Source organism: Desmodus rotundus, chromosome X, assembly GCF_022682495.2.
Source record: "Desmodus rotundus isolate HL8 chromosome X, HLdesRot8A.1, whole genome shotgun sequence".
NCBI classification, from domain to species: domain Eukaryota; kingdom Metazoa; phylum Chordata; class Mammalia; order Chiroptera; family Phyllostomidae; genus Desmodus; species Desmodus rotundus.
The window spans coordinates 100961314-100981247 of NC_071400.1; the positions used below are offsets into that span (position 1 = coordinate 100961314).

The window sequence follows — 19934 nt, forward strand, 5'->3', positions numbered from 1 at the left end:
ATTTGAGCACGAGCTTATTTTCCTTGTAAAAACGGGCTTTTTAAAAAGTCACACATATCAACACAGAAGACTAAACATTTCCTGAAGTTCGAGGATAAACATGCCGGACATTCAGGTGTCAAATTCTCACGGGCACACACATGCAAACATGCACACACATGTGCGACCACACGCCACACACATGCACCCACACCCATCAACACGCACCCACACGCCACCTCGCCCTGCGAGCCGCGCCATACATGTTCCCATGTTGCAGGAGCGACATGTCCTACAGCCAAACACACAACCATGTCCCCTTCCCCGATCCCTGCACCGCCGCCCCGTGCTGTCACAGCCACTGTGTTCGCAAACACGCAGGCATTTCTGTCACCGTTGTGAGCCCACCGCTGCCTGTCCCTGGGCTGCGTGTCGGAGCATGTGGGCCGGGCGAGCTGTTACAAGCCCGTGGGTGACAGTGTAGGGCACGGTGACGAGCTTCGGGAGAGCGGGCCGCGTAGCTCACACCTGCCAGTTGTGTCACACATGTTCTTTGCTTTATTGCACGTTCTTTATGGCAGATCCAGCAGCTGGCCACGTAGATAAACAGCCATCAGCCAGCGTGGCCCCCACGCAGGTGGGGACAGCAGCCCCCTTCACCCCCAAACCTGCATGGAAGCTTTCACCTCAGGAGGGACTGCGCCTTCCACCCCCAAAGCAACAACAGAACTAATTGGGAAGCCCCCCACGCACGTGAGTGAGAGCACAGAGCCAGCCGCGTGGGCCCCAGGGAGCGTTCTCTGCCCCAGCCTGGCCCTCCGCCCCTGCCCCAAGCTGCACGGGCGTTTCTCCCAGCCCCGGGGAAAACTGCTCTGAGTTGGTTCCTCAGGCGTGTCCACGGTCTGCAGGAGCCTTGGCACTGCGTAGTGGGGGACAGGCCATCAGGGGTGTCTGCATTTCCACATGGGAGCCGATGCCCCTGCCAGGTGCTTCAGAGCAATTGGCCGGGCCACCTCCCGTGGGGGGCGTGCAGGAGTGTGGGGCTGGGCGTGGGGGGCGGGCGGCAAGAAGACAGGAAAGACCACGCGGCTGGGATGCCAGGGCGGCGTTTCGACGGCAGTCACACGTTCTATACGTCGAGGGCAGGATGTTCCGAACTGGTGTTTTCAGAAGGGGGGCGGGGCGGCGCTGGGTCCGCGAGGTCTGCTAGTCCGCTCCCACAGGGCGGCACTTCCTCCACGGCGACAATGTCCTCAGGTTCCTGTAAGCTCGGCCGCCGGTCGTCCCTGTCCCACATGATCTAAGAGAGAACACAGCACAGCACAGGCCAGCAGCTGGTGTCCCTGGTTCGCCCGTCACAAAACGGGAGAAGGACCAGCGTTCACAGCAGCCCAAGTATGCAGGGGCGGGGGGTGCGTGTCCCATTTAGTGGAATAGTACGCAGCCAGGAACAGGGGGTGAGGCTCTGACTCAGCCTGCAGCGTGGATGGACCTTGAACACAGGAGGCTCCATGAGAGACACCAGACACCCACAGTCCTGTGGGGTCTTATTCTATTTATGAGAGACATCCAGAGGAGGCCCATCCACAGTGGCCGCTGGGCACACTTACCTCGGGGAAGGGCGCAAAGCTGCCCGCAAGCTCCGTCTTCACCCGCGGCACGGGCGGGAAGAGCATCTGCCTCAGGGGCCACCTGCCGAAGAAAGAAGGTGCATGCGGCCTCCCGTGCTCACAGCCGGGTGCAAGGCTGGGTGGCGGGGGGCCTGTTTCCCTTTCCAGCGGCCCGGCCACCAGCAGGGAGTCGCTGAGCGCAGGAGGCTGCGGGAAGACACGGAGAAGCCCGACCGGGCACGCTGGCCGGGCGTCCTGCGGCTTCATCGTGTGAGCAAGGGGACTCTGCACAAGCCTGGGCCACCCCGTGACAGCGACCCGAGATGGGGGACACAGGAAACGCCTGCTGCCCCCTGGAGGCTGCCGTGAGCAAGCACAGGCTGAGCACTGTCCCAGCTTTGCAGGGGGCTCAGGGCATCAGGCGGGACCTCAGTGTGTTCAAGTTGTGGGGGGGACTCACCTTGTACACAGGAACGTCAGCACGGAGATGACGAACACCACTGCCCCCACCAGCAGCCCCACCAGGGCCACAGCAGTGCCGCTGACCTCCGGCTCTGGCTGCCCTGCCGGGGAGCGGAGAGAGGAGCAGAGGGTCAGAAGGGGCCAGACCTCCGGGTCAACACATCAGCCCTCTCTCCCCGGCACATGATCAGAGTGTGGGGTGGGATTCCGGTCACGGGAAGCAGGGCTGGACCCAGGTGGACAGGACTTCCAGACACCGGGACCCGAGACAGCTGGAAATATGGGTGCTGACAAATGTGTCCTTGCTTGGGTGCTGTGTGCACCCCGCTCCGCTGTGTCCCCATTTTCCCCACACCCTGCTCACAGGACAGAGCTCCCTGAATACATTTCCATGAGGGCACAACACCATGCGATGCTTTCGTTCCCAGTGGGTGTTTACTTTCAACACTGCATTGACATAGCCAAAGGAATGAATGCGTAACTGTGAAATGTGAAGGCTGGGATGCGGTGTGTGTGTGTGTGTAGCTTGGACCACGTCTTGACCTGTGAAGCTGCTGCCTAGAAGGAAACAGGCTCGCGTGTGGATTGGACAGCTCCTCTTGGGGGGCTGTGTGGGGGGTGTTGAGTGGGGGGTTTAGAGGGCACTAGCCAAGGCAGCTCTTCTGCCTCCAGCAGGTGTCGACACAGAATTCATGCCCTGTTGGCCCCTGAATGGAGCCTGAGGAACCGCTCGCCCGCAGCCTTGGAGCACCCTGGCCCTGTGGGTTTGCTGCCGGTTCTACGGGGCGGCCAGGCTCCCAGGCGGCCGGAGTGATGCTTGCAGCTGCATCGCCCTGTGTTCACGGCTCCAGCCGGCCGCTTTGCCTTCACAGTTCTGTCGAATGGGAACTGCTGTGCCACAGGCCGCCCCGTTTGTGAGAGCCCCACCTGCTGCTCCAGAGGGGGCAGGTGGGAGGGGCACCCAGCAGCACCCACAGAGCAGGGAGACATGAGGGGGTGGAGCAGGGCGGCCGAGCCCCGGTCATGGCGTCTGCAGCTGGGGCCTTGGAGACACGTCCCTGTGCAGTGGACGTGAGTGACAAAGACAGGCTTGTGCCCCTGTGGTTGAGTCTGGGAGGGACCTCCTTGTTGGGGGACCCCAGAAACATAGGAGGGGGTGCAGGACAGGCTTCAGAGGGTGTGTTTCTACAGAGAGAGGCAGCAAGAGTGGCCTGGAGCCCCCAGAGCTGGAAGAGGCAGGAGGGACCCTCCCTGGAGCCTGTGGAGGGAGCACGGTCCCCAGACATGTCGACCTCAGACACCTGGTCTGCAGGACAGAGGACGGGAGGGACGCAGCGCCCAGCCCAGGGCGGCTCTCACCCAAGCGCAGCGTGGTGCTCCAGTCACTCCACACGGCGCTGGGCACCGTCTTCCCTCTTAGGCGGACTGTGTACTCGCCTCTCCCGGCCGCGCCGGGCACCACGTACACGTTCTTCTCCTGTCCTCGCTGGGAAACCTGGCAAAGGAAAGAGGACCTGCAGCGCCCGGCAGGGGTGAGAACCCGAGCGGGGAGGGGCAGGAGCTGGAGGAGGGCAGTCACGCCCTGGGTGACCGCTGACGTCCTTGTTCCACCCAGACCGGCCCCCATTGTCTGTCCTGCCTCCTTTCAGCCCAAAGGGGACGGACGTGAGGGGCCCCCTGCACGCCTGGGTCTCACAGCCTCCCCCCCCGGCCCCCCTGTGTTGTGTACACACCGGGACGAGTCCCCTGTGCCAGCGGAGGGGGCCCGTTACACAGAAAGGGGGACGGCAGCCGTGCTGGCACAGTGTCGGCGGCCCAGCTGACATGGGAATCAGACTCCGCTGAAGGCCCCTCGGAGAAGTTCGCATGTCTTGCAGTGATTCCACCCGATGCCCCGGGAGGTCTGGCCCAGCCCTGGCCCAGCAGGACTGAGCAGGACAGACAGACGCAGTTCCTGGTCTTCCCGAGCCTGCGATGTGTCTGCAAAGCGTAGTTAGGAGGATGGACGGTGACCACGGTGTGCAGGACTCTACACCCCGTGGACATACTCTGGGCAGTTCCTTTCAGCTCACAGAACTGAGTGTGTTTGTCTTGCATTTGTGTTGTGTGGGGTCCCAGATGGTGGCTTTTTTCAGCAGCTCTGTTCAGACACAGCAGGTCCCAGGCTGCCTCCTGTACTACTCACGACGGCCCACGGGCAGTGACCCGAGGGCAAATGTGGACGCAGAGAGCTGCCGGCCACCCCAGGAAGGCAGACTGTGAGACCCCTGCCACCAAGGAGCCCCATGGGCTGTGGAAAGTCATGTGTGATGGCTGTGTGACACCGTTAGACCACATCGACTATGGTGCATGGGGCAGGTGACGGTCCCATGTGATGAGTCAGGGAGCACTCAGCAGGGGCCCTGCTCCCTCCACAGGCTCCAGGGAGTGTCCTTCCCGCCTCTTCCAGCTCCTGGGGCTCCAGGCGTCCTTGAGCCAGAAGCCACATCCCTCCCGTCTCTTACTCTGTCTCCACGTGGCTTCTCCTCTGGGTCTGCGTCTCCTCTTCTGTCTCTTCTCAGGACACTGTCATTGGATGCAGGGCCACCCTGACCCCGGGTGACCTCCTCTCTGATCCTTCACTCATCCCATCTGCAAACACCCTGTCTGCAGATACGGTCCCATCCTGAGGTGCCAGGCGGGCGTGCATTTGGGGTGCACTCTGTTTTTGTCACCACAATTCAAACCGGAAATGGGGAAGGGGCCGCCTTAGCCAGTGGCGTGAAGAACACAGCTTCTCCCTCTAAACCCAAACCCTGGTGAGCCCGGAGGGGCTGGCTGGAGCCCCGCAGCCGAGCTGAGTGACCCGCGTAGGGAGGGCTGGACTGTGAGGGCCGATGGCCACGGCACAGATGTCCTACAGAAGCAAACAGATACTTACGGGGTCTTCCCGGGACGAGGTGCCCTGGGAAAGCAGAGCAAAGGGAGACAGTGAGAGGGGGTGTTTGCAACTTTGGATTCCAAGGCAGGGCCCCCCACCCAGACCCCCAGGACTGGTGCAAATGTTCTTCATAGCTGAAACTACTTGGGAGTCAGCAGAGGCAGAAGGAAGATTTTGGGGAGCTCCCCTTATCTGGCCGAGAGCGGGACACACATGGGATGACTCGGGACTTCCTTCTTTGGACTCAGTTTACTCCCTGGAAGGAAACAGGGAATTTGTCCCACATCCTGTCTCCTGGGGAGTTTCATGGCCACAAGGAGACAGAAAAGGTCACCCATTACCTGGATAAACAACCATTACCCCCATTTGCTTGCCTCTCACTTGTCTTTGCTAAAGCGATGCATTGTTTCCTTCCACGGAAGTTATTCCCTCCCTTCCCTTTCTCCTACGAAGGTGAGTGGATCAGCCCCTGTGTTCAGTCACTTGAGGCCTCAGCTGTTTTGTCAGCTGCCAAATGCACAGGAATAAACGTTGCCTGTTTTGCTCATGTTCATTCATCGGCTGCTTGCCGATTTAATTTGCATGCCCCCGGTGCAGAACCTAAGAGGGTAGAGGAGGCGTTTTTGCACCGAACACACCATGCGCTTCCTCCAAATCGAGCTGCCGCCGGTGAACGGATCTGCCCCGGGGACCTCATGAGTGACACCGCATGGAGAGCCCGCAGGAGCATTAGGTCTCTCAGTAAACGCTCAAGTGTGCCGTGTGCTGTGAGTGTCTCGGGCATCCCACAGGGGGTGTGTACACAATGCATGTGCCAGGCACTCTGCAGAGAGCACACCTGCCCGAGTGTGGGGGCTGACCCTTCCCTTGTCCTTTATGGTTATAGTTCTGGCTGCACAGGGTCCCCCCAAGTCTGCAGAACCTAACAGAGACGGGGCCGATGCCGGGGATGCCTGGGCCAGCCTGGGAGCAGGCGTGGGCCAGCAGAGGACAGAACCAAGCTGGCTCGCCTGTGTGAAGCCACATGCTGACGGCTTTTGTCTAAAGTCACCTGTGATTTTACCTGGCGGAGGTCACCTGTGTGTGGCCTGTGTGAGGTGACATGTATGAGGTTAGCCAGGTGAGAGACCTGGCTGTTTTCTTGTTTGTTTCTTCGTTGTGCACAATTGCACCCACGCATCCAAAAATTCACGTTTGGTGGCAAAGACCCCTGAGTAACCAAAACAATCTCCACCTGAAGTCCTCACACTTCCTGATCTCCACACTTAGCCCAAAGTGACAGGAATCAAAACGGTGTACAGACAGACACACGGACAGACAGGATAAAACAGAGAGCCCAGAAATGGACCCTACGTGCGTGGCCGGACGGTTGTGCACACGGCCAGCAAGAGCAGTCAAGGCGGAAAGATAACCTTTGCAACAAACAGCACGGGCAGAACCAGACCTCTTCCTACAGAGGAACGGCACGGGACGTCAGCCTCACGCCGAACAGAAAAGCTCTCTCTGCGTGCATGGCGGACGTACACGTAAGGGTCAGACGGTGGGACTCTCAGACTAGAGTGCGGCTGTGACCACCCCGTGGGCCACACCACGTGGTTTCCAAGCCCACACACCAAAAGCTTAAGAAGGAGAAGAGAGAGAAATCGTTGGGCTTTATCAAAAAGTAGCAGACGGCACTTTGAGGGCGAAGAGCGGGCCCAGGACTAAGTACAGCCACACTGTGGAGCGGACCACAGATCCCGTTGGTGATGATGTAACTCCAAACAGGAGAAAGGGAGGACCCCTCGGCACGGCCCCCGCGCTCACCGCCACTTGGAGGTCCACTTCGTAGCACAGGCTGCTCCTGAGAAGGTCGAAGCGCATCTGGGGGTTGTCCCACCGAATAACGTGGTGGGACCCATTGTAGTCGACCGTCACGTTGGCTGGGGGGCTCAACTTCTCTAAGAAAAGGCAAAACCACGAACAGCTTAATGATGGATGTATATACATGTCAAGTGGATGAGACACAATGGCATGGTCTGGTGAGTCACTTCTCCTGTTTTCTGTTTCTTGCATAAGAGGGAAAAACCACTGTCTTGGGAAGCAAGACATGAAGGGCAGCTGAGGCTCTGAGGAGGTCCCCTTTGTAGAGCATGGAACCCCTGCCGAGCAGACATCCTCACCCCACGCCACAGCCTCTCTGTCTCCCAATTGCATGAGCCACACCTAGAGATGCCAACTGGGGAGAACTTCCTCCTTTCCCTTCTCCCGTCTCCTCACCAACAGCGTCAGGGGTCCACTCAGCCACCACCGACGTCAAGCCAACCAAACGGGCTGGCTTCTTGTCATCCCGAACTCATCCAAGTGCCCAGCCAAGGAACACCCCTGCCCGTGCACCGGATGGCTAGTCTGCAACCAAACACCATGCAGACGGGCCTTCTGCCGGAAGGAGAGCTTCCAGAGATGTATTTGTTCAACCAGGAATGCAAATAAAACTCTGACCTACGATCGCCAAAGTGCAAGTTGGGAGGGCCCTCAACGACTCATGGACCAGGTGCCTTTCCTATTGCTTCACCAGTAATCAGCCAATTTCTCAAAAGAGACCTTGCAGGCAAGAAGGGGCTGGCAAGAAGTATTCCAAGTCATGAAAGGCAAGGACCTCCATCCAAGATTGCTCTACCCAACAAAGCTGTCATTTAGAATGGAAGGGCAGATAAAGTGCTTCCCAGGTAAAGTCAAGTTCAAGAAGTTCATCATCACCAAGCCCTTATTATATAAAATGTTAAAGGGACTTGTCTAAGAAATTGAAGAAGATCAAAAATATGAAAAATAAAAATGACAACAAACTCACAACTATCAACAACCAAACCTAAAAAACAAACAAACAAAAACAACCCAAAATCAAAACAAAAAGAACTAAGCAAACAACCAGAACAGGAATGGAATCACAGAAATGGAGATCACTTGGAGGGTTATCAGCAGGGAGGGGGAGGGGAGAGAATGAGGGAAAAGGCACACGGAACAAGTAGCATAAATGATAAGTAGCACAAATGATAAGTAGAAAATCATCAGTGGAAGGTTAAGAATAGTGTGGGAAATGGAGAAGCCAAAGAACTTATATGTACGACCCACGGACATGAACTAAGTTTGGAGGGAGGAGGGTGGTGGGAGGGCAGGTACAGGGTGGAGGGAAATAAAGGGGAGAAAAAAAATGGGACAACTGTACCAGCATAATCAATAAAATATATTTAAAAAAAATTGAAAACTAGACTCTCTCCTAAGAAAAAAAAAGATAAATTGGTACAAAGGAACTTACTAAGTGCTTGCACCAAACCGCACGTAAAAAGTTAACAATTACATTTAAGACATATGTTTTTCACGTAGTGTTTGAATGCAGCCCCCGGTCTCAGAACCTCAGAGGGCAGAGAAAAGTTTTCTTCTTCCCTTGTACTCCCCGAGCACGAGGTGACTTCAGAGAAGGTGTGCGTCCGATAAGCTTTGCGGGGGCTTAAAGCACAGAGCCGTTGGCCCCACGTTCAAGGTGAAGGCATGAGCCATATATTCAGGAAGCTGACTTCAAAGACACAGACGGATAGGTGGACCCGTTGATGGAAAAGCTGTGGCCAGGGACTAGCCTTGTTTTTTCCCTAGATGTGATGACTTAGCATTTGCTCACTCGGAGTTTTGTGAAGTTTCTAGAACATCGCCACCATCGATATCGAAAAGCGCTTGCGGCTGCCATTTTTCACACGGGACAGCGGTGTGTGCACCTGTGCTGATTCCCACCCCACGGCCGAGGCGTGAGCACCTTACCTCCCGCTCGGCACTTTTTTAGACCCTGGTTCTCGACCCCAGGGAGATGCTAAGGCCGGTCAGGGACCCGGAACGCTGCCCAAAGAAATGTTGGCACCACCCACGACACAGTGACCCAAGATGCCTCCCGCAGGGGCACAAGCACCAGGCGAGAAGCCGCCTTACCCATCTGAATGGCTTTAAAAGGAGGGAAGTCCACAAACTGGATGCCAGCCTCTTTGCTGGTTCCGTTCACCAGGAAAACGTAGGTGTCTGTCGGCCGCGGCTCCGGGAGCGCGTCAAAATGACAGCCCACGCGGGCCCCAGTGCTGTGCAGGATGTAGTGGGGGCATTCGATTCCGTCCTCATCCCTGGAATTTCCGAAAAAAACATCAGAGGAGAGGCAGAGCGGGCGCCGTTTTTGCAGACACAGCATCCCCTTACTCCCAGCCCCCTGAAAAAGCCGCCAAAAAGGGACAAGAAAAGGCAGGGAATGAACGTAAGGGATGCAGGTGCCAGGTCATCGGGAAGAGCCAGCCAACGCAAGAAGAAATGCCTCCCGTTTGGAGAGCAGGGCGGAGACACCCCTTCGCAGCTCCGGCCTCAGGCACACGGCCAATTTCCACGGCCCTCCAGGAGTGAAGAAACGTTTAGCAGACGGGAAAGAGGGGACGCTGAGTTGAACCCCTTTTCCCTTTGCTGTTTGGACATGTCATGTCCTGGAAGCAAGGGCCCTGAGTTGAGGGAGCGGCCACAGGCTTCTTCAGCTTGTGAGTTTGGGGGTGACAGACAAGGAGCCACCACCGGCTTGGCAGGCCCTCCCCCGGCTCACCGGCACGCCCAGCAGTACAGCTGGTACTGGACGTCTGCGGGGGCGGCCGGGCCGGGCGCCCAGCTGCAATTCAGGAGCTGCACGTTGTAGATGACGCAGGAGAAGTTCACGGCGCCGGACCCTTCCTGGCCTGGGAGGACAATGGAATGCATCCGCGAGGGCGCCCCCGTATCCGCGGGGAGGTCCGCGCCCGGCGTGCGGGACAGCGGGGATCGCAGCGAGGCGACCTCACCTGCGTTGTGGAAGTCCAGCGCGCAGCGGAACGCGGCCCCGTCGGCGGTCCCGTTCACGGTCAGCCTGGCGCCCCGGTGCAGCACGGCGTTGGGAAAGCGGCAGAAGTAGGCGTCGTGGTCTCCGAGCTGGAAGAGGCAGAGTGGGGGCAGGTGTAGCTCCCGCGCACCTGACTCCGTCCCGGGAGCGCCCCCCGGGGCTGCGGCGGCCCCACCGTGACTTTGCGTCTAGGAAGCCTCCGCGTGCCTTTTGAGGGCGCATTGAGCGTCAATAAAAATTGCACATATATAATTGTTATTACATATGTCACAATAAAATATATATTATTTTATTAAAACAATAGGAATAAAATAATATAGTTTTTAAAATATATTACGTTATTCCCATTTTATTAAAATACATCTTAAAATAATATATTTTATTTCTCATAAATGTATTTGTAAAATAATATAAATGTATGTTAAGTTAATATATTTTAAATGTAACTATTATTTAAAAATCTATTTAAAAATACGTTATTTATAATGTATTATATTTAAAGAAGATTTTAAAATAATATACTATAAAATATTAAAAAATATATTGAAGATAATATATTTTAAAATATATTGTTTTATTTATTTATTACATTTTATTTAATGAATAAATAAAATCTATCTCTTAAAATAGAAAACAAAATAAAATATAATAAGATGATATATATTTATCTGTAACTTATATATAAATATATACAATAAAATGATACACATTTATGTGTGACATATATAAATATATAATAAATTACATATATTTATATAATATATTTACACATAAACATATATTAGATATTTTCATTATTATATATATAATAAAAGAGGGGGGATTGTATGTATTCTGTCTTCTCAGTCAGCCTCTGTCTGTTTAATTTGCAGGCCCCCAGCACCGAACCTGACAGGGGTCAGGGACACGGAACCTGACAGGGGCCAGCACGGCCTTCATGTCCTCCACCCTCTGAAAGGCCCTGCCTGCTAGTCACACCGCCTTGCAGTTTTCGGGTGTCAACATTGGGATTTTGTGGGGTCGGCAGTGTTTGGTCTACCGCAGCTGTGCCACGGGGCAGAGCTCAACCAAGAACCTTTGCTCCTCTCCCAGCGTTCCCGCCCCAGAGCGAAGCCGGGGCCTGGAGCTCACCTGCCTTCTCCCCACACCGCCTCCCCCAGGTGCCTGAGTTGACGTTCGTGTATGCGGCATAAGACCAAACGCTCAGCTTCTGCCCGGTCCCCCAACTCAGCGGGGGCGGGGTCATCTCTGAACTGTGCTCCCAGGAGGTCCCACGCCACCTCCCTGCAGATGTCCTGGAAAGAGGTGGCCCTGCTTGTAGCTGTCACCTGCCTCCTCATTGCATAGCTCACCTTCGGTCACAAGGACCCAATAACCCTGGCGGCTTTCCCTCGACTGGGTGAACGCAGTGGGGTGTCCCCACTCAGCTGCAGAAAAGGGTCACATTTCTCTTTGCCTTGGCCATCTCTCAGCCAGAGTGCCTTGTGGGGACAGATAAATACCCAGAGAGACCACGGCGGGACCACAGACGGGGAACGCTGACCCTGCGGAGCCCCGTCAGGAAGCAGGAAGCAGAAGGCACCCTGTCGTGAGAGCCGGGCAGCTCAACAAATGCTTTTGCAACCATTGGCCCACGGTGGGCAGAGCTTCGTGGACAATGGGACATTTCCGCAGTGTTGTGCCCACTCCCGGCAGAGCACCAATGCAGACGAAGCCCCTGGGCACCCCTCACCGGCCACAGGGGTACCCCACTTGCAGGCAGCTGCCTATATCTACTCCAGACCCCCCTCCACTGGGGCAAAGTGAGCCTCTCTTTCTCCTCCGCAGGGGGCAGAATGCCACCCCACGTCGGCACAGAGATGGGTTCCAGCTGGAGGCCGTGGGCAAGCAACACAGCCAGAAAGACCCCTGCCCTGGGGCTTCCTGGATCTCGCAAACACGGAGACGTCTGAGACATAAGGACAGCCACGGGGCCCTGTCTGGGGACGTTTACGACCATGCAGGGGACGGAAACCCAGCAGCAAGAAGGGGCTGCGAAAACACACCCACGGCAGACCCCTCGCCTTCCAGGGGTGTCCGTTCCCGCAGTGCGCTGCCCCGGGGAAACCAAACACCTGTGCCCTTTGTCTTCCCACGTAGCACCTTGCTAAACACGGCACATCGCGCCTCCTTTGAACGGCTCCTCTTCTTTCTACGACGCGGCCCCACGCCAGCTCAAATCTTTAACCCCGCGTGAAATTTGTGGGCGGTTTCTGCCGTTTTCTCATCTGTCGCCAGTCCAATTTGCAGGCTCCTGCCCACAGCACCTCACAGTGTGGACAAGGGTGCCTTTCCTCGCTCTCACCGCTAGGGGGCATCTGTGCTCCACGGCCCGAGGCTCGGTGGCGGCCTTGGTCACCCCAGCCGACCTCTGCGTGCTTATTCCCAAGGGCCTCTCACACTCCCTAGCAAGTAAATCTGTGTTCTTTGCCTTGCACCTTGGTGGAGCGGTTTTCTGGGTTGCGAGGAGGTTTTGTTGCTATTTCTATTTTTCTATAAGCGAAGCGCTCAGGGATGTCTCGGGAATGGGCTGCGTCAGACCATTCGGTACAGGGACAGCAGGGGACACGTCATCCTGGGGACACAGAGAGTGCCCGTGGCCTGCACTCGGGGGCCTGCTGTCTGGCTGACTTTCTGCAAGAAGGTTCTGGGAGCGGCCAGCTGGGAGCAGAAAAATCAGGCCCCCACGTGTGTGGCCCAGGCTGGACCTGGGCTCTCCAGTAACAGGCTCCAAATAGAATATCAACAGAATGACTCTGCCCTCGAAACAAAGAAGACTTTTTTTCTATAGATAGAATCAAAGCAGGTGCTATTTCTAGAGAAACACATTGTTGCAGAAAGAATTTGGTCCAGGAAAAAAAAAAAAGCAAAAATGACTGCTTGAAAATTCCAGAACAAACAAACAAAACACAACATTTTTGAAACAAGGAGAGATGTTGCAAACATTGGAGGCAGCTGCTGTCACAGAAAAAGTAGCCGCCCGGGGAAACCTCACACAATTTCCTGTAGCGGGAATCTCAGGTTACAGCGACAAAGGGCAGCCAAGAGGATGGGCAAAAACTGCCGGCACCTCTCCCTCTTTAGCCAGAGATACACGTTCAGATTTCTTCAAAACCAACAGACACCTCGGTGGCGTGAACATATATTGTGTATGTGCCAAATCCATGGGCGGGGGGGGGAGGGGAACAACAGCCCTGGCAGCCGTGGGTCGGTGCATTGCATGCTGGCCTGCAAAATAAGGAGTCATCGGCTCGATTCCCAGTCAGGGCACATGCCTGGGTGGCAGACCAGGTCCCCAGTAGGGGGCACACAAGGGGCAACCACACATTTGTATTTCTCTTCCTCTCTTTTCTCCCTCCCTTCTCCTCTAAAAATAAAAAATCAAGTAAAATCTTAAAACAAAACAAAGGCACAAAAGCAAAGGCAGTACAGCCGTCGGTCAGTAGCTTCAGGGACTGGTTTCAGGACAGGCCTTGAACACCAAACTGTGGGAACTCTCAAGGACTTTATATAAAATGGAATGGTACTGGCACCCAGCCTATATGCTTCCTCCCATAGACTTCACATCCTGTCTAAATTTCTTGCAACACTGGACAGTGTGAATGCGGGTGAACACTTGTTACCCTGTATCCTTTCAGGAGCAGACAGAAAAAAAATGCTGGGTACACACCCAGCCACCTCAGACCTAAGGACCCAGCAACAATGTAACATTTGCTAACCACAGGGCAGCAAGCAGTGTAACGCAATGTTTCAAATATTTTCCACCGGGGTGGGCACCTGTAAATCTGTAGCAGGAGAGAGAAGAGTAAAGGGGGCTCCTGGAATTCTTTCATCCATGAAAACAGACAGAACTCATCAATGAATCCAAATCGTTTACACATAAAAGGAAGCCTCTCAGAGCCACCAGTGTCAACATCCCCGGTCACATTAAAGATGAAAGGTGGTACAATTTCTAACAAATTTCTAGACTTGCTTTATTTCCAACAAAACTTCCAGACGCATCACTTTGGGGAGGAAATGGTCATTAAAAAAATCTAAAATGTATCAAGAGACAAAGTAGTGCTATACTGGAATGGCTTTTTTTCCTTTTTTTTTTTTTTTGACCACTTTTATTTGGCACATCAGGGACAGAAGGGAAGTCCTGGCCCCATATCGGACCTGTTCCCTCAGCCCACCCACAGCGACCTTGGGGGTGAGCTGCCCAGGTCACGTCTGCCAAATTATCAGTCCCAAAGCCCCCTTCCCCTCTCCTTCACCTGTGTCTCCCCCAGAGGTACTGCCCTTTATTCAAATGTCCTGTCCACAAGCTCCAGAGTGGACAGTATCCACTCCTTTAGATTTTTAACTTCTTTTTCCATGCAAACATTAAACATATGAACAGAAGATTATGCTTGTTCTGTTCATTTCTTTTTTTCTTTTCTGTTTAATGTGCCGGCCCCTGTCACAGAGCCTAAGGAGGCAGAGGAAATGTTTTTTCCTCTTCTACAAGAGTCATCCGAGGGGGAATTTGAATCGAGGAGAGCGCTGAAGAGGCATTTCAGGGAAATTCATGATTTACGAGGAGCAACGTCCTTCACCGAGAACTCACCTGAGGCTGTTGCCTGGTGGAGGACCTGGGCGGGGTGTCGATCTGGCATTCTTGCTCTGTGACGTTTCTCCGGTAATTCCAGATTAACACTTTTTTCTGTGGATCTAGCTTCATATTTATAACGGGAGAGACATTTTCCTCTGCTGCAAATGGAAACAGAAGAAAACAAAACAGTTTCAGAGGAAGACACCTACTTCCCCTCAGTGCAGGTAACTACAGCAGAAGGGAGGCCTTTTCAAAGCGTCAGGGATGGATGTAATGTTTTTGTTGGTTTTTCCTTTATCGAGGCCAAATTCTGATAAGATAACAGGGACCGTGTTGAAGTGAGCAGTTTGGCAGTGGATAAGCACTTGAAAGCTTCTCAAAAGCTCTTGTCACCAGGGAATGCAAAGAATGCTGGATGAGGTGCCACTTCACCCACAGGACGTTAGCTGTGATAACAACAATTTAACAAACAGGACATAATTGTTCGGCAGTATGTGGGGAAATGGAAACAGCTGTACATTATTGGTGGGAATACAAAGTGAGTCCTTACTTTTTTGTGTGTGTGGGGGGGTGTAATTATGTTTATTCAGCCTATAAATTTTGATGTATAGATTCACCCACGTTGAGACTTGTCTTTACATTTTTAATGGAGATGTAATGGACATATAACACTGGATCAGTCCACCTCCTGTTGGTTTGACAAATGTGGGGGGGGGCGTGTACACCTATGTGCAGAAGTTGTCAGAGTCTAGTAACACCCATCACCTCACATAGGTGCAGAATTTTTTTTCTGATGATGAGAACTTTTAACATCTACTGTCTCTGCAAGTTTCAAACATGCCGTGTGACATTGACCGTTTACTGTATTAGCTAGAGTGACTGTATTAGCTGTATGTCACACCCCCAGGACATATTTTATTCGGGAAGTGTGTGCCTTTTGCCCCCGACACCCACTTCCGCCATGGTACGTGGGCAGGTTCCCTTCTGGGCATTCGTCCCCTGGGAGCTGGGGTCCAGGGTGGAGGAGGCAATGGACCACCACAGGGTTTTCAAAGGCAGATACAGTCACGACTCTGTCCGGGGCCAGGTGGGCGCTGGAAATGTCGGGGGGTGGGGGGGCGTACTTTGTACAGTACATCAACGTGTAACCTCTACGCTGTGCGCCTGAAACCAGCACACAATAACACCGAACATCAACTGTCATTGAAAAATAAAGTTAAAAGATAAAACTGAAGAGCAAATAAAAAATACTTTAAAAAAGAAAACATTTTAAGTCTCCCTGTGGGAAATTTGGGATGAGACTCTCCCCACCTTCTCTCTTTTCTCAGAGTTTCTCTCTGTGTCCTTTAAGAACGGATATGACTTTTTCAAACAGTTCGATACACCTGTGGGCAGGTGTAGGGAGCACCCGTCGGGAGCCCCTGCGAGGAAAAGCATCTGAATTCAGCGGCACCCACTGAGCGCCCCCCTCAGGGCATGCGAGGTACCGCCTTCGCTCTACAACCCAGGGATGGGGACAAGGACACGCCCTTGAAGCTACGTGCCCCGTCAATACGGAGACCGTTTTCTCCCTCCTCTGCGTCTGCAGGCAGCTTTCCCACGTTGGCGGGGGACGGTGTTTCCTAACTTTCCCCCAGTCCAGGTGGCAGGTGTGACACCTCGCTGTGTGGGGGGTTTGCGGCTGCAGCCGCGGGACCTTCCCTTCTTCAGGAGGGAGGATAATGCAACGACATCTGCTGTGATTTGCTCAGGGAGCGGCCGCGGGTCACGGTACGTTGTCCGGTTCAGGTGGCGGGGGACGTGCCTGCACCTACCCGGGAGGGGGTCCACACAGTGCGCTGAGCTCAGCGGCACCACCAGGAGGCTGGCGAAGCCCAACAGGAACCCCATGTTTACGTCCCCAGCTGGACCTGCACGTGCAAAGAGGAGACACTCGGTCAGAGATCAGATCGCAAGGGAGGCAGGGGCCCCTACTTCTCAGCACACCCCCAGGTCATTGTAGGGCTCTTTGGGCTCCTGCCCTGTGTGTCTGTCCCTACCCCGCATCCCTGGCCACCGCTGCTCCACATTCCTCTCCCCCACGAGCTCAGAACCCCAGAGTTTCAACTGATCTTCTTGTACATGGTGGCTGACGAGTGGGAGTGGGGAGGCCGCCAATGGGAAAAAGAAGGGACATGTGATGAGGGTGCAAGCCCACAGCAGCCACTTTGCGCTATGAAGCACCTCTGGTTCTGCTGTGGTGCCCCTGTGGTCTATAATATTTTGGTCCTCACGAAGGTCCTGGCATTATACCAGGGGAAAAACTATGGCCTAGGCAGGTCACCAGCATCTGTGTCCATGTGGTGAGTAATGTGGCCTGGAAACCACCTAGGGGTGGCCTGGAGGAGCTGGGAGTGGGCTGTGTGGCAGAAGCTGAGGGGAAGGCAGCCTTGTGAGATGGGGCGGCCACCTGGAAGAAGTCCAGGTGCAGTAGGAGCTGAGAGGCCCTCCCCTGCAGGGAGCTCTTGAGTGTGACCTCGGTTCAGAGAGTTGTGGGGGAAGGGCCGGTGGAAGTCAGGCTGTGTGCGGTGTTTGCAGAGTGGACGGGGCGGGAGGCGGCAGAAGTGCAGAAACACCTTCGCCTTTCAACAGCAGGTACCAGCGAGAGACTGAGGAAATCTCTCCACCTTCAGTGATTGAAAGGGGCAGTGTTTTGCTCATTTCAGTGGATTTTTTTCCTAATCACAACTCTATGAATAGTGAGGGCTAAGTATGAAGCATTGGGGATGACTTTGCTGGTAGACATCACCTGTTCTGTGACAAGAGACAAACACATCACCCTACCTGGCGGGGACAGGTAAGCTCGATTCTGCTCTGTGTGTCTCAGCAACTGAGAAGTCTTTTTAGACAGGACGGAACCCGGAACCCAGCAAGCGGCTGGGGAAAGGGCCAGTCAGTGCGTGGAAGCATGGGAGGAAAAATCTCTTCCCTCTGTGCTGGGTGCCTGCCAATTAACCAGATAAAAGGTGGACAGAAGAGCTAGCTTTCACGATGTGACTGCCCCCTGAGAGTTCACACACGCACACACCACGGAGACTCCAGGAGGTGGCCAGAGGGGGGAGGGGGGGTGTCTCATTCTGGGAGGGACGGGGAGGAAGTCTACAGAAAGAGTGGGTTGTCTGCTGCTGTGGATAAGAGTCCCTGCGTGATACCATCAGGCTCAGAGATTTCGTCTTTACAAAGGAAAGTTTCCTTCCCCAAAGGCGAGGAAATGCAGACACTTCTGTTCAGGCTGCAGGAGGAGAGGACAGGGCTGGTTTCCGGTCGGCTTTAGCTCAAAATCACCTGTGTGCCAAAGACCTGTATTTTGGGGTGGGCTCGGGTCCCTCGGAAGGCTGAGTGGGTGGCTGGGGAGGGAAAGAGCTCTGATCTCAGAGCCCTGGGCTCCCCTCAGTGGGAGGAGAGGGTGCCGTGAGTCCTGCTCTGCACGCAGGGCTCCCAGAGATAGAGGACAGGTTGGGGGGCTGCCCCTCGCCACCCCAGTGCTTGACCTCCGGGGATGATGGCTCACAGCGACCAGCTCTCTTGAGGGAGACCACCCTCCCTCAGTCCACACTCTGGGAGTTAGCTGCCATCCCTGCAATCACGCGGTCCCTTTAATCCTGACCTCCCTGTGCCTGTCTCCTTCACCTCCTGCTGTCCCTCACCTCCTACGGACAGACAGCTCCCCGTAGGAACGATGTTGCTGAGTCACAGAAAAATAAACCTGTGCATCTCTGCATTTCCGTGCTGGACGCCCATGGACGGCGTGGCCCTGTCCAGGGCCCACACCAGGCTGGGGACTCTGCCGCCCCCCGGGGACCCCAGGACTCTGCCTTTTAGATTTTAACAGACTCTGTCCCCTTGGGCCAATGACATGTCCATCGGCTGTCCTGCGGCCTCCTTTTCTCCTGTCTCTCTCTCACTAAGGGCTGTGATTCTTGCTTTTTTGTTGTGGCTGCCAGCCCACGACCACCCTGAAGAAATGAAACCCTGCTCCTGGACTTGGGGGGCAGTTTCCAAGAGATTGCCCATGTGTGGTGGTGGGCCGTGGGCACCTTCACGGGGAGCAGGGGACAGTGGACCCCCTGCTTTCTGTCTCCCAATGATCAGCCCCCCCCCCCCAAATCTGACTCCCACACATGTCCTCCCAAGGTCCTCCCTCCCCGCACATTTTGAGGCAGATCCAAAGCTCCTATTTCATTGGCTCACCGTGTGTTCCAAAGGCTTCAGAAAGTAACAGCAGTTCCTGCATCACCCGGAAAATATTTCCACCTAATGAAAGGGGGTTCTGTCGATTTCTTTTTAATTCTGGCATCAGGGTCTGTTCTTCCTGTTGGTCCCCAAATCTGTGTCCCCATGCATCAGCGGCCTGTCCCCTGTCCCCGGCTGCTGAGGACGGAGCAGATTCTGATGCTGTTCGGCCGAGCAGGACGATTTCTGCCACCCGGATGTTTTGGGCACCTGTGCCTGGCTTTTCCTACCTGTCACCTGCTCTGTTTGCTTCCAGGGTCAAGGCCACACTGGGATGGGGAAGTCAGGGCCTGTGCCACCCAGCCCTGGGGAGTCAGGTCAGAGCCACACTAACGTCCCAGACCAACCCGTCACGACTGGGATGCTGAAAAAGAACCCAAAGGAACTGCTTTGTGGCAGATGAGGGCACACAGGTGGCATGTGGGTATCGTCCAGATGCAGGGCCATGGACACCTGGTCACTCCCACTGAGCATGTTATAAAGTGACATAGACACCGAAGCCTTTTCTCCCCTGTCCCCAAGGCCCCAGCCACACTGGTGACAAACCTCCTGTTTCTCTGTCCGGCTTCCTGTGAGGGACCCACAGAGCTGTGTTGCCTTGTGGCAAGCCCACCGTCCCCCCATCCCTGCCCCCTACACGGCGAGAAGACCACTTACTGGCCGATCAACTTCGTGGGTCTCTCTTGGACTGTTTCTGGGGCTGCTGTCCCCGGCTGGTGCTGGCCAGTTCTGGGCAATGACCGCCTGAACTGACGTCCCCAAGGAGGCAGCCCGCGGGGTTTCGGCAGCGAGAAGCAGCAGAAAGAGCCGCCTCTGGTTCTCTTACTTAGAAAAAAATAGTTCCCTCCCGGTCAGCCTTTCAACAGATGCATCATTCGCTATCAGCCTCCCCTTGCGCCCCAGCGCGCGGCCCGGCGGCCTTATCGTCGTGGCGGACGGGAAGTCCTGTAACTGCACCGGCTGTCCCTCTCGAGGCCTTTCCTTTATCTTCATCTTGGGTTCCCCTTTCTGCAGCGCGGTCTGTCTGGGCCTCTGTCCACTCGGTGGGAGGCGACTCCTCAGTATCCGGTTCGGCCAGAAGTGCGGAGAGGCGCGTGCTTCTGGGCCCGCCCCGGTCGGCAGGCCCCCGCTGAGCTGGGAGGCAGGATCGGCATGCCCCTTCCTGGCGACCACCTCACAAAGCGCCCCCACTGATGGATGGGGTTC

General features: G+C 55.0%; 1 protein-coding gene across 1 annotated transcript; it reads right to left on the reverse strand.

Moving 5' to 3' along the window:
- Positions 1-526: 526 nt before the first annotated feature.
- LOC123480694 (granulocyte-macrophage colony-stimulating factor receptor subunit alpha) lies at positions 527-19714 on the reverse strand. Its single transcript, XM_071220268.1, has 13 exons — positions 19386-19714; positions 18687-18749; positions 16271-16366; positions 14472-14614; positions 9807-9933; positions 9575-9704; positions 8929-9113; positions 6778-6911; positions 4972-4995; positions 3411-3546; positions 2050-2152; positions 1590-1671; positions 527-1279 (listed from the first exon to the last, which is right to left on the reverse strand). The coding sequence occupies exons 2-13, from the start codon at positions 18727-18729 to the stop codon at positions 1109-1111; spliced, it is 1374 nt and encodes a 457-aa protein (XP_071076369.1). The 5' UTR covers positions 18730-18749; positions 19386-19714; the 3' UTR covers positions 527-1108.
- Between the last annotated feature and the right edge of the window lie 220 nt (positions 19715-19934).

What these genes read in the sequence shown, in the direction of transcription:
- LOC123480694 (XM_071220268.1), bottom strand. Translation starts at nt 18,729, where the DNA reads ATGCAGGAACTGCTGTTACTTTCTGAAGCCTTTGGAACACACG. An exon ending in CTGTGTGGACCCCCTCCCGG is followed by an intron (nt 14,615 to 16,270) that starts GTAGGTGCAGGC and finishes TTCCATTTGCAG; the next exon opens with CAGAGGAAAATGTCTCTCCC. An exon ending in GAGCACCACGCTGCGCTTGG is followed by an intron (nt 2,153 to 3,410) that starts GTGAGAGCCGCC and finishes GCTCCCCGGCAG; the next exon opens with GGCAGCCAGAGCCGGAGGTC.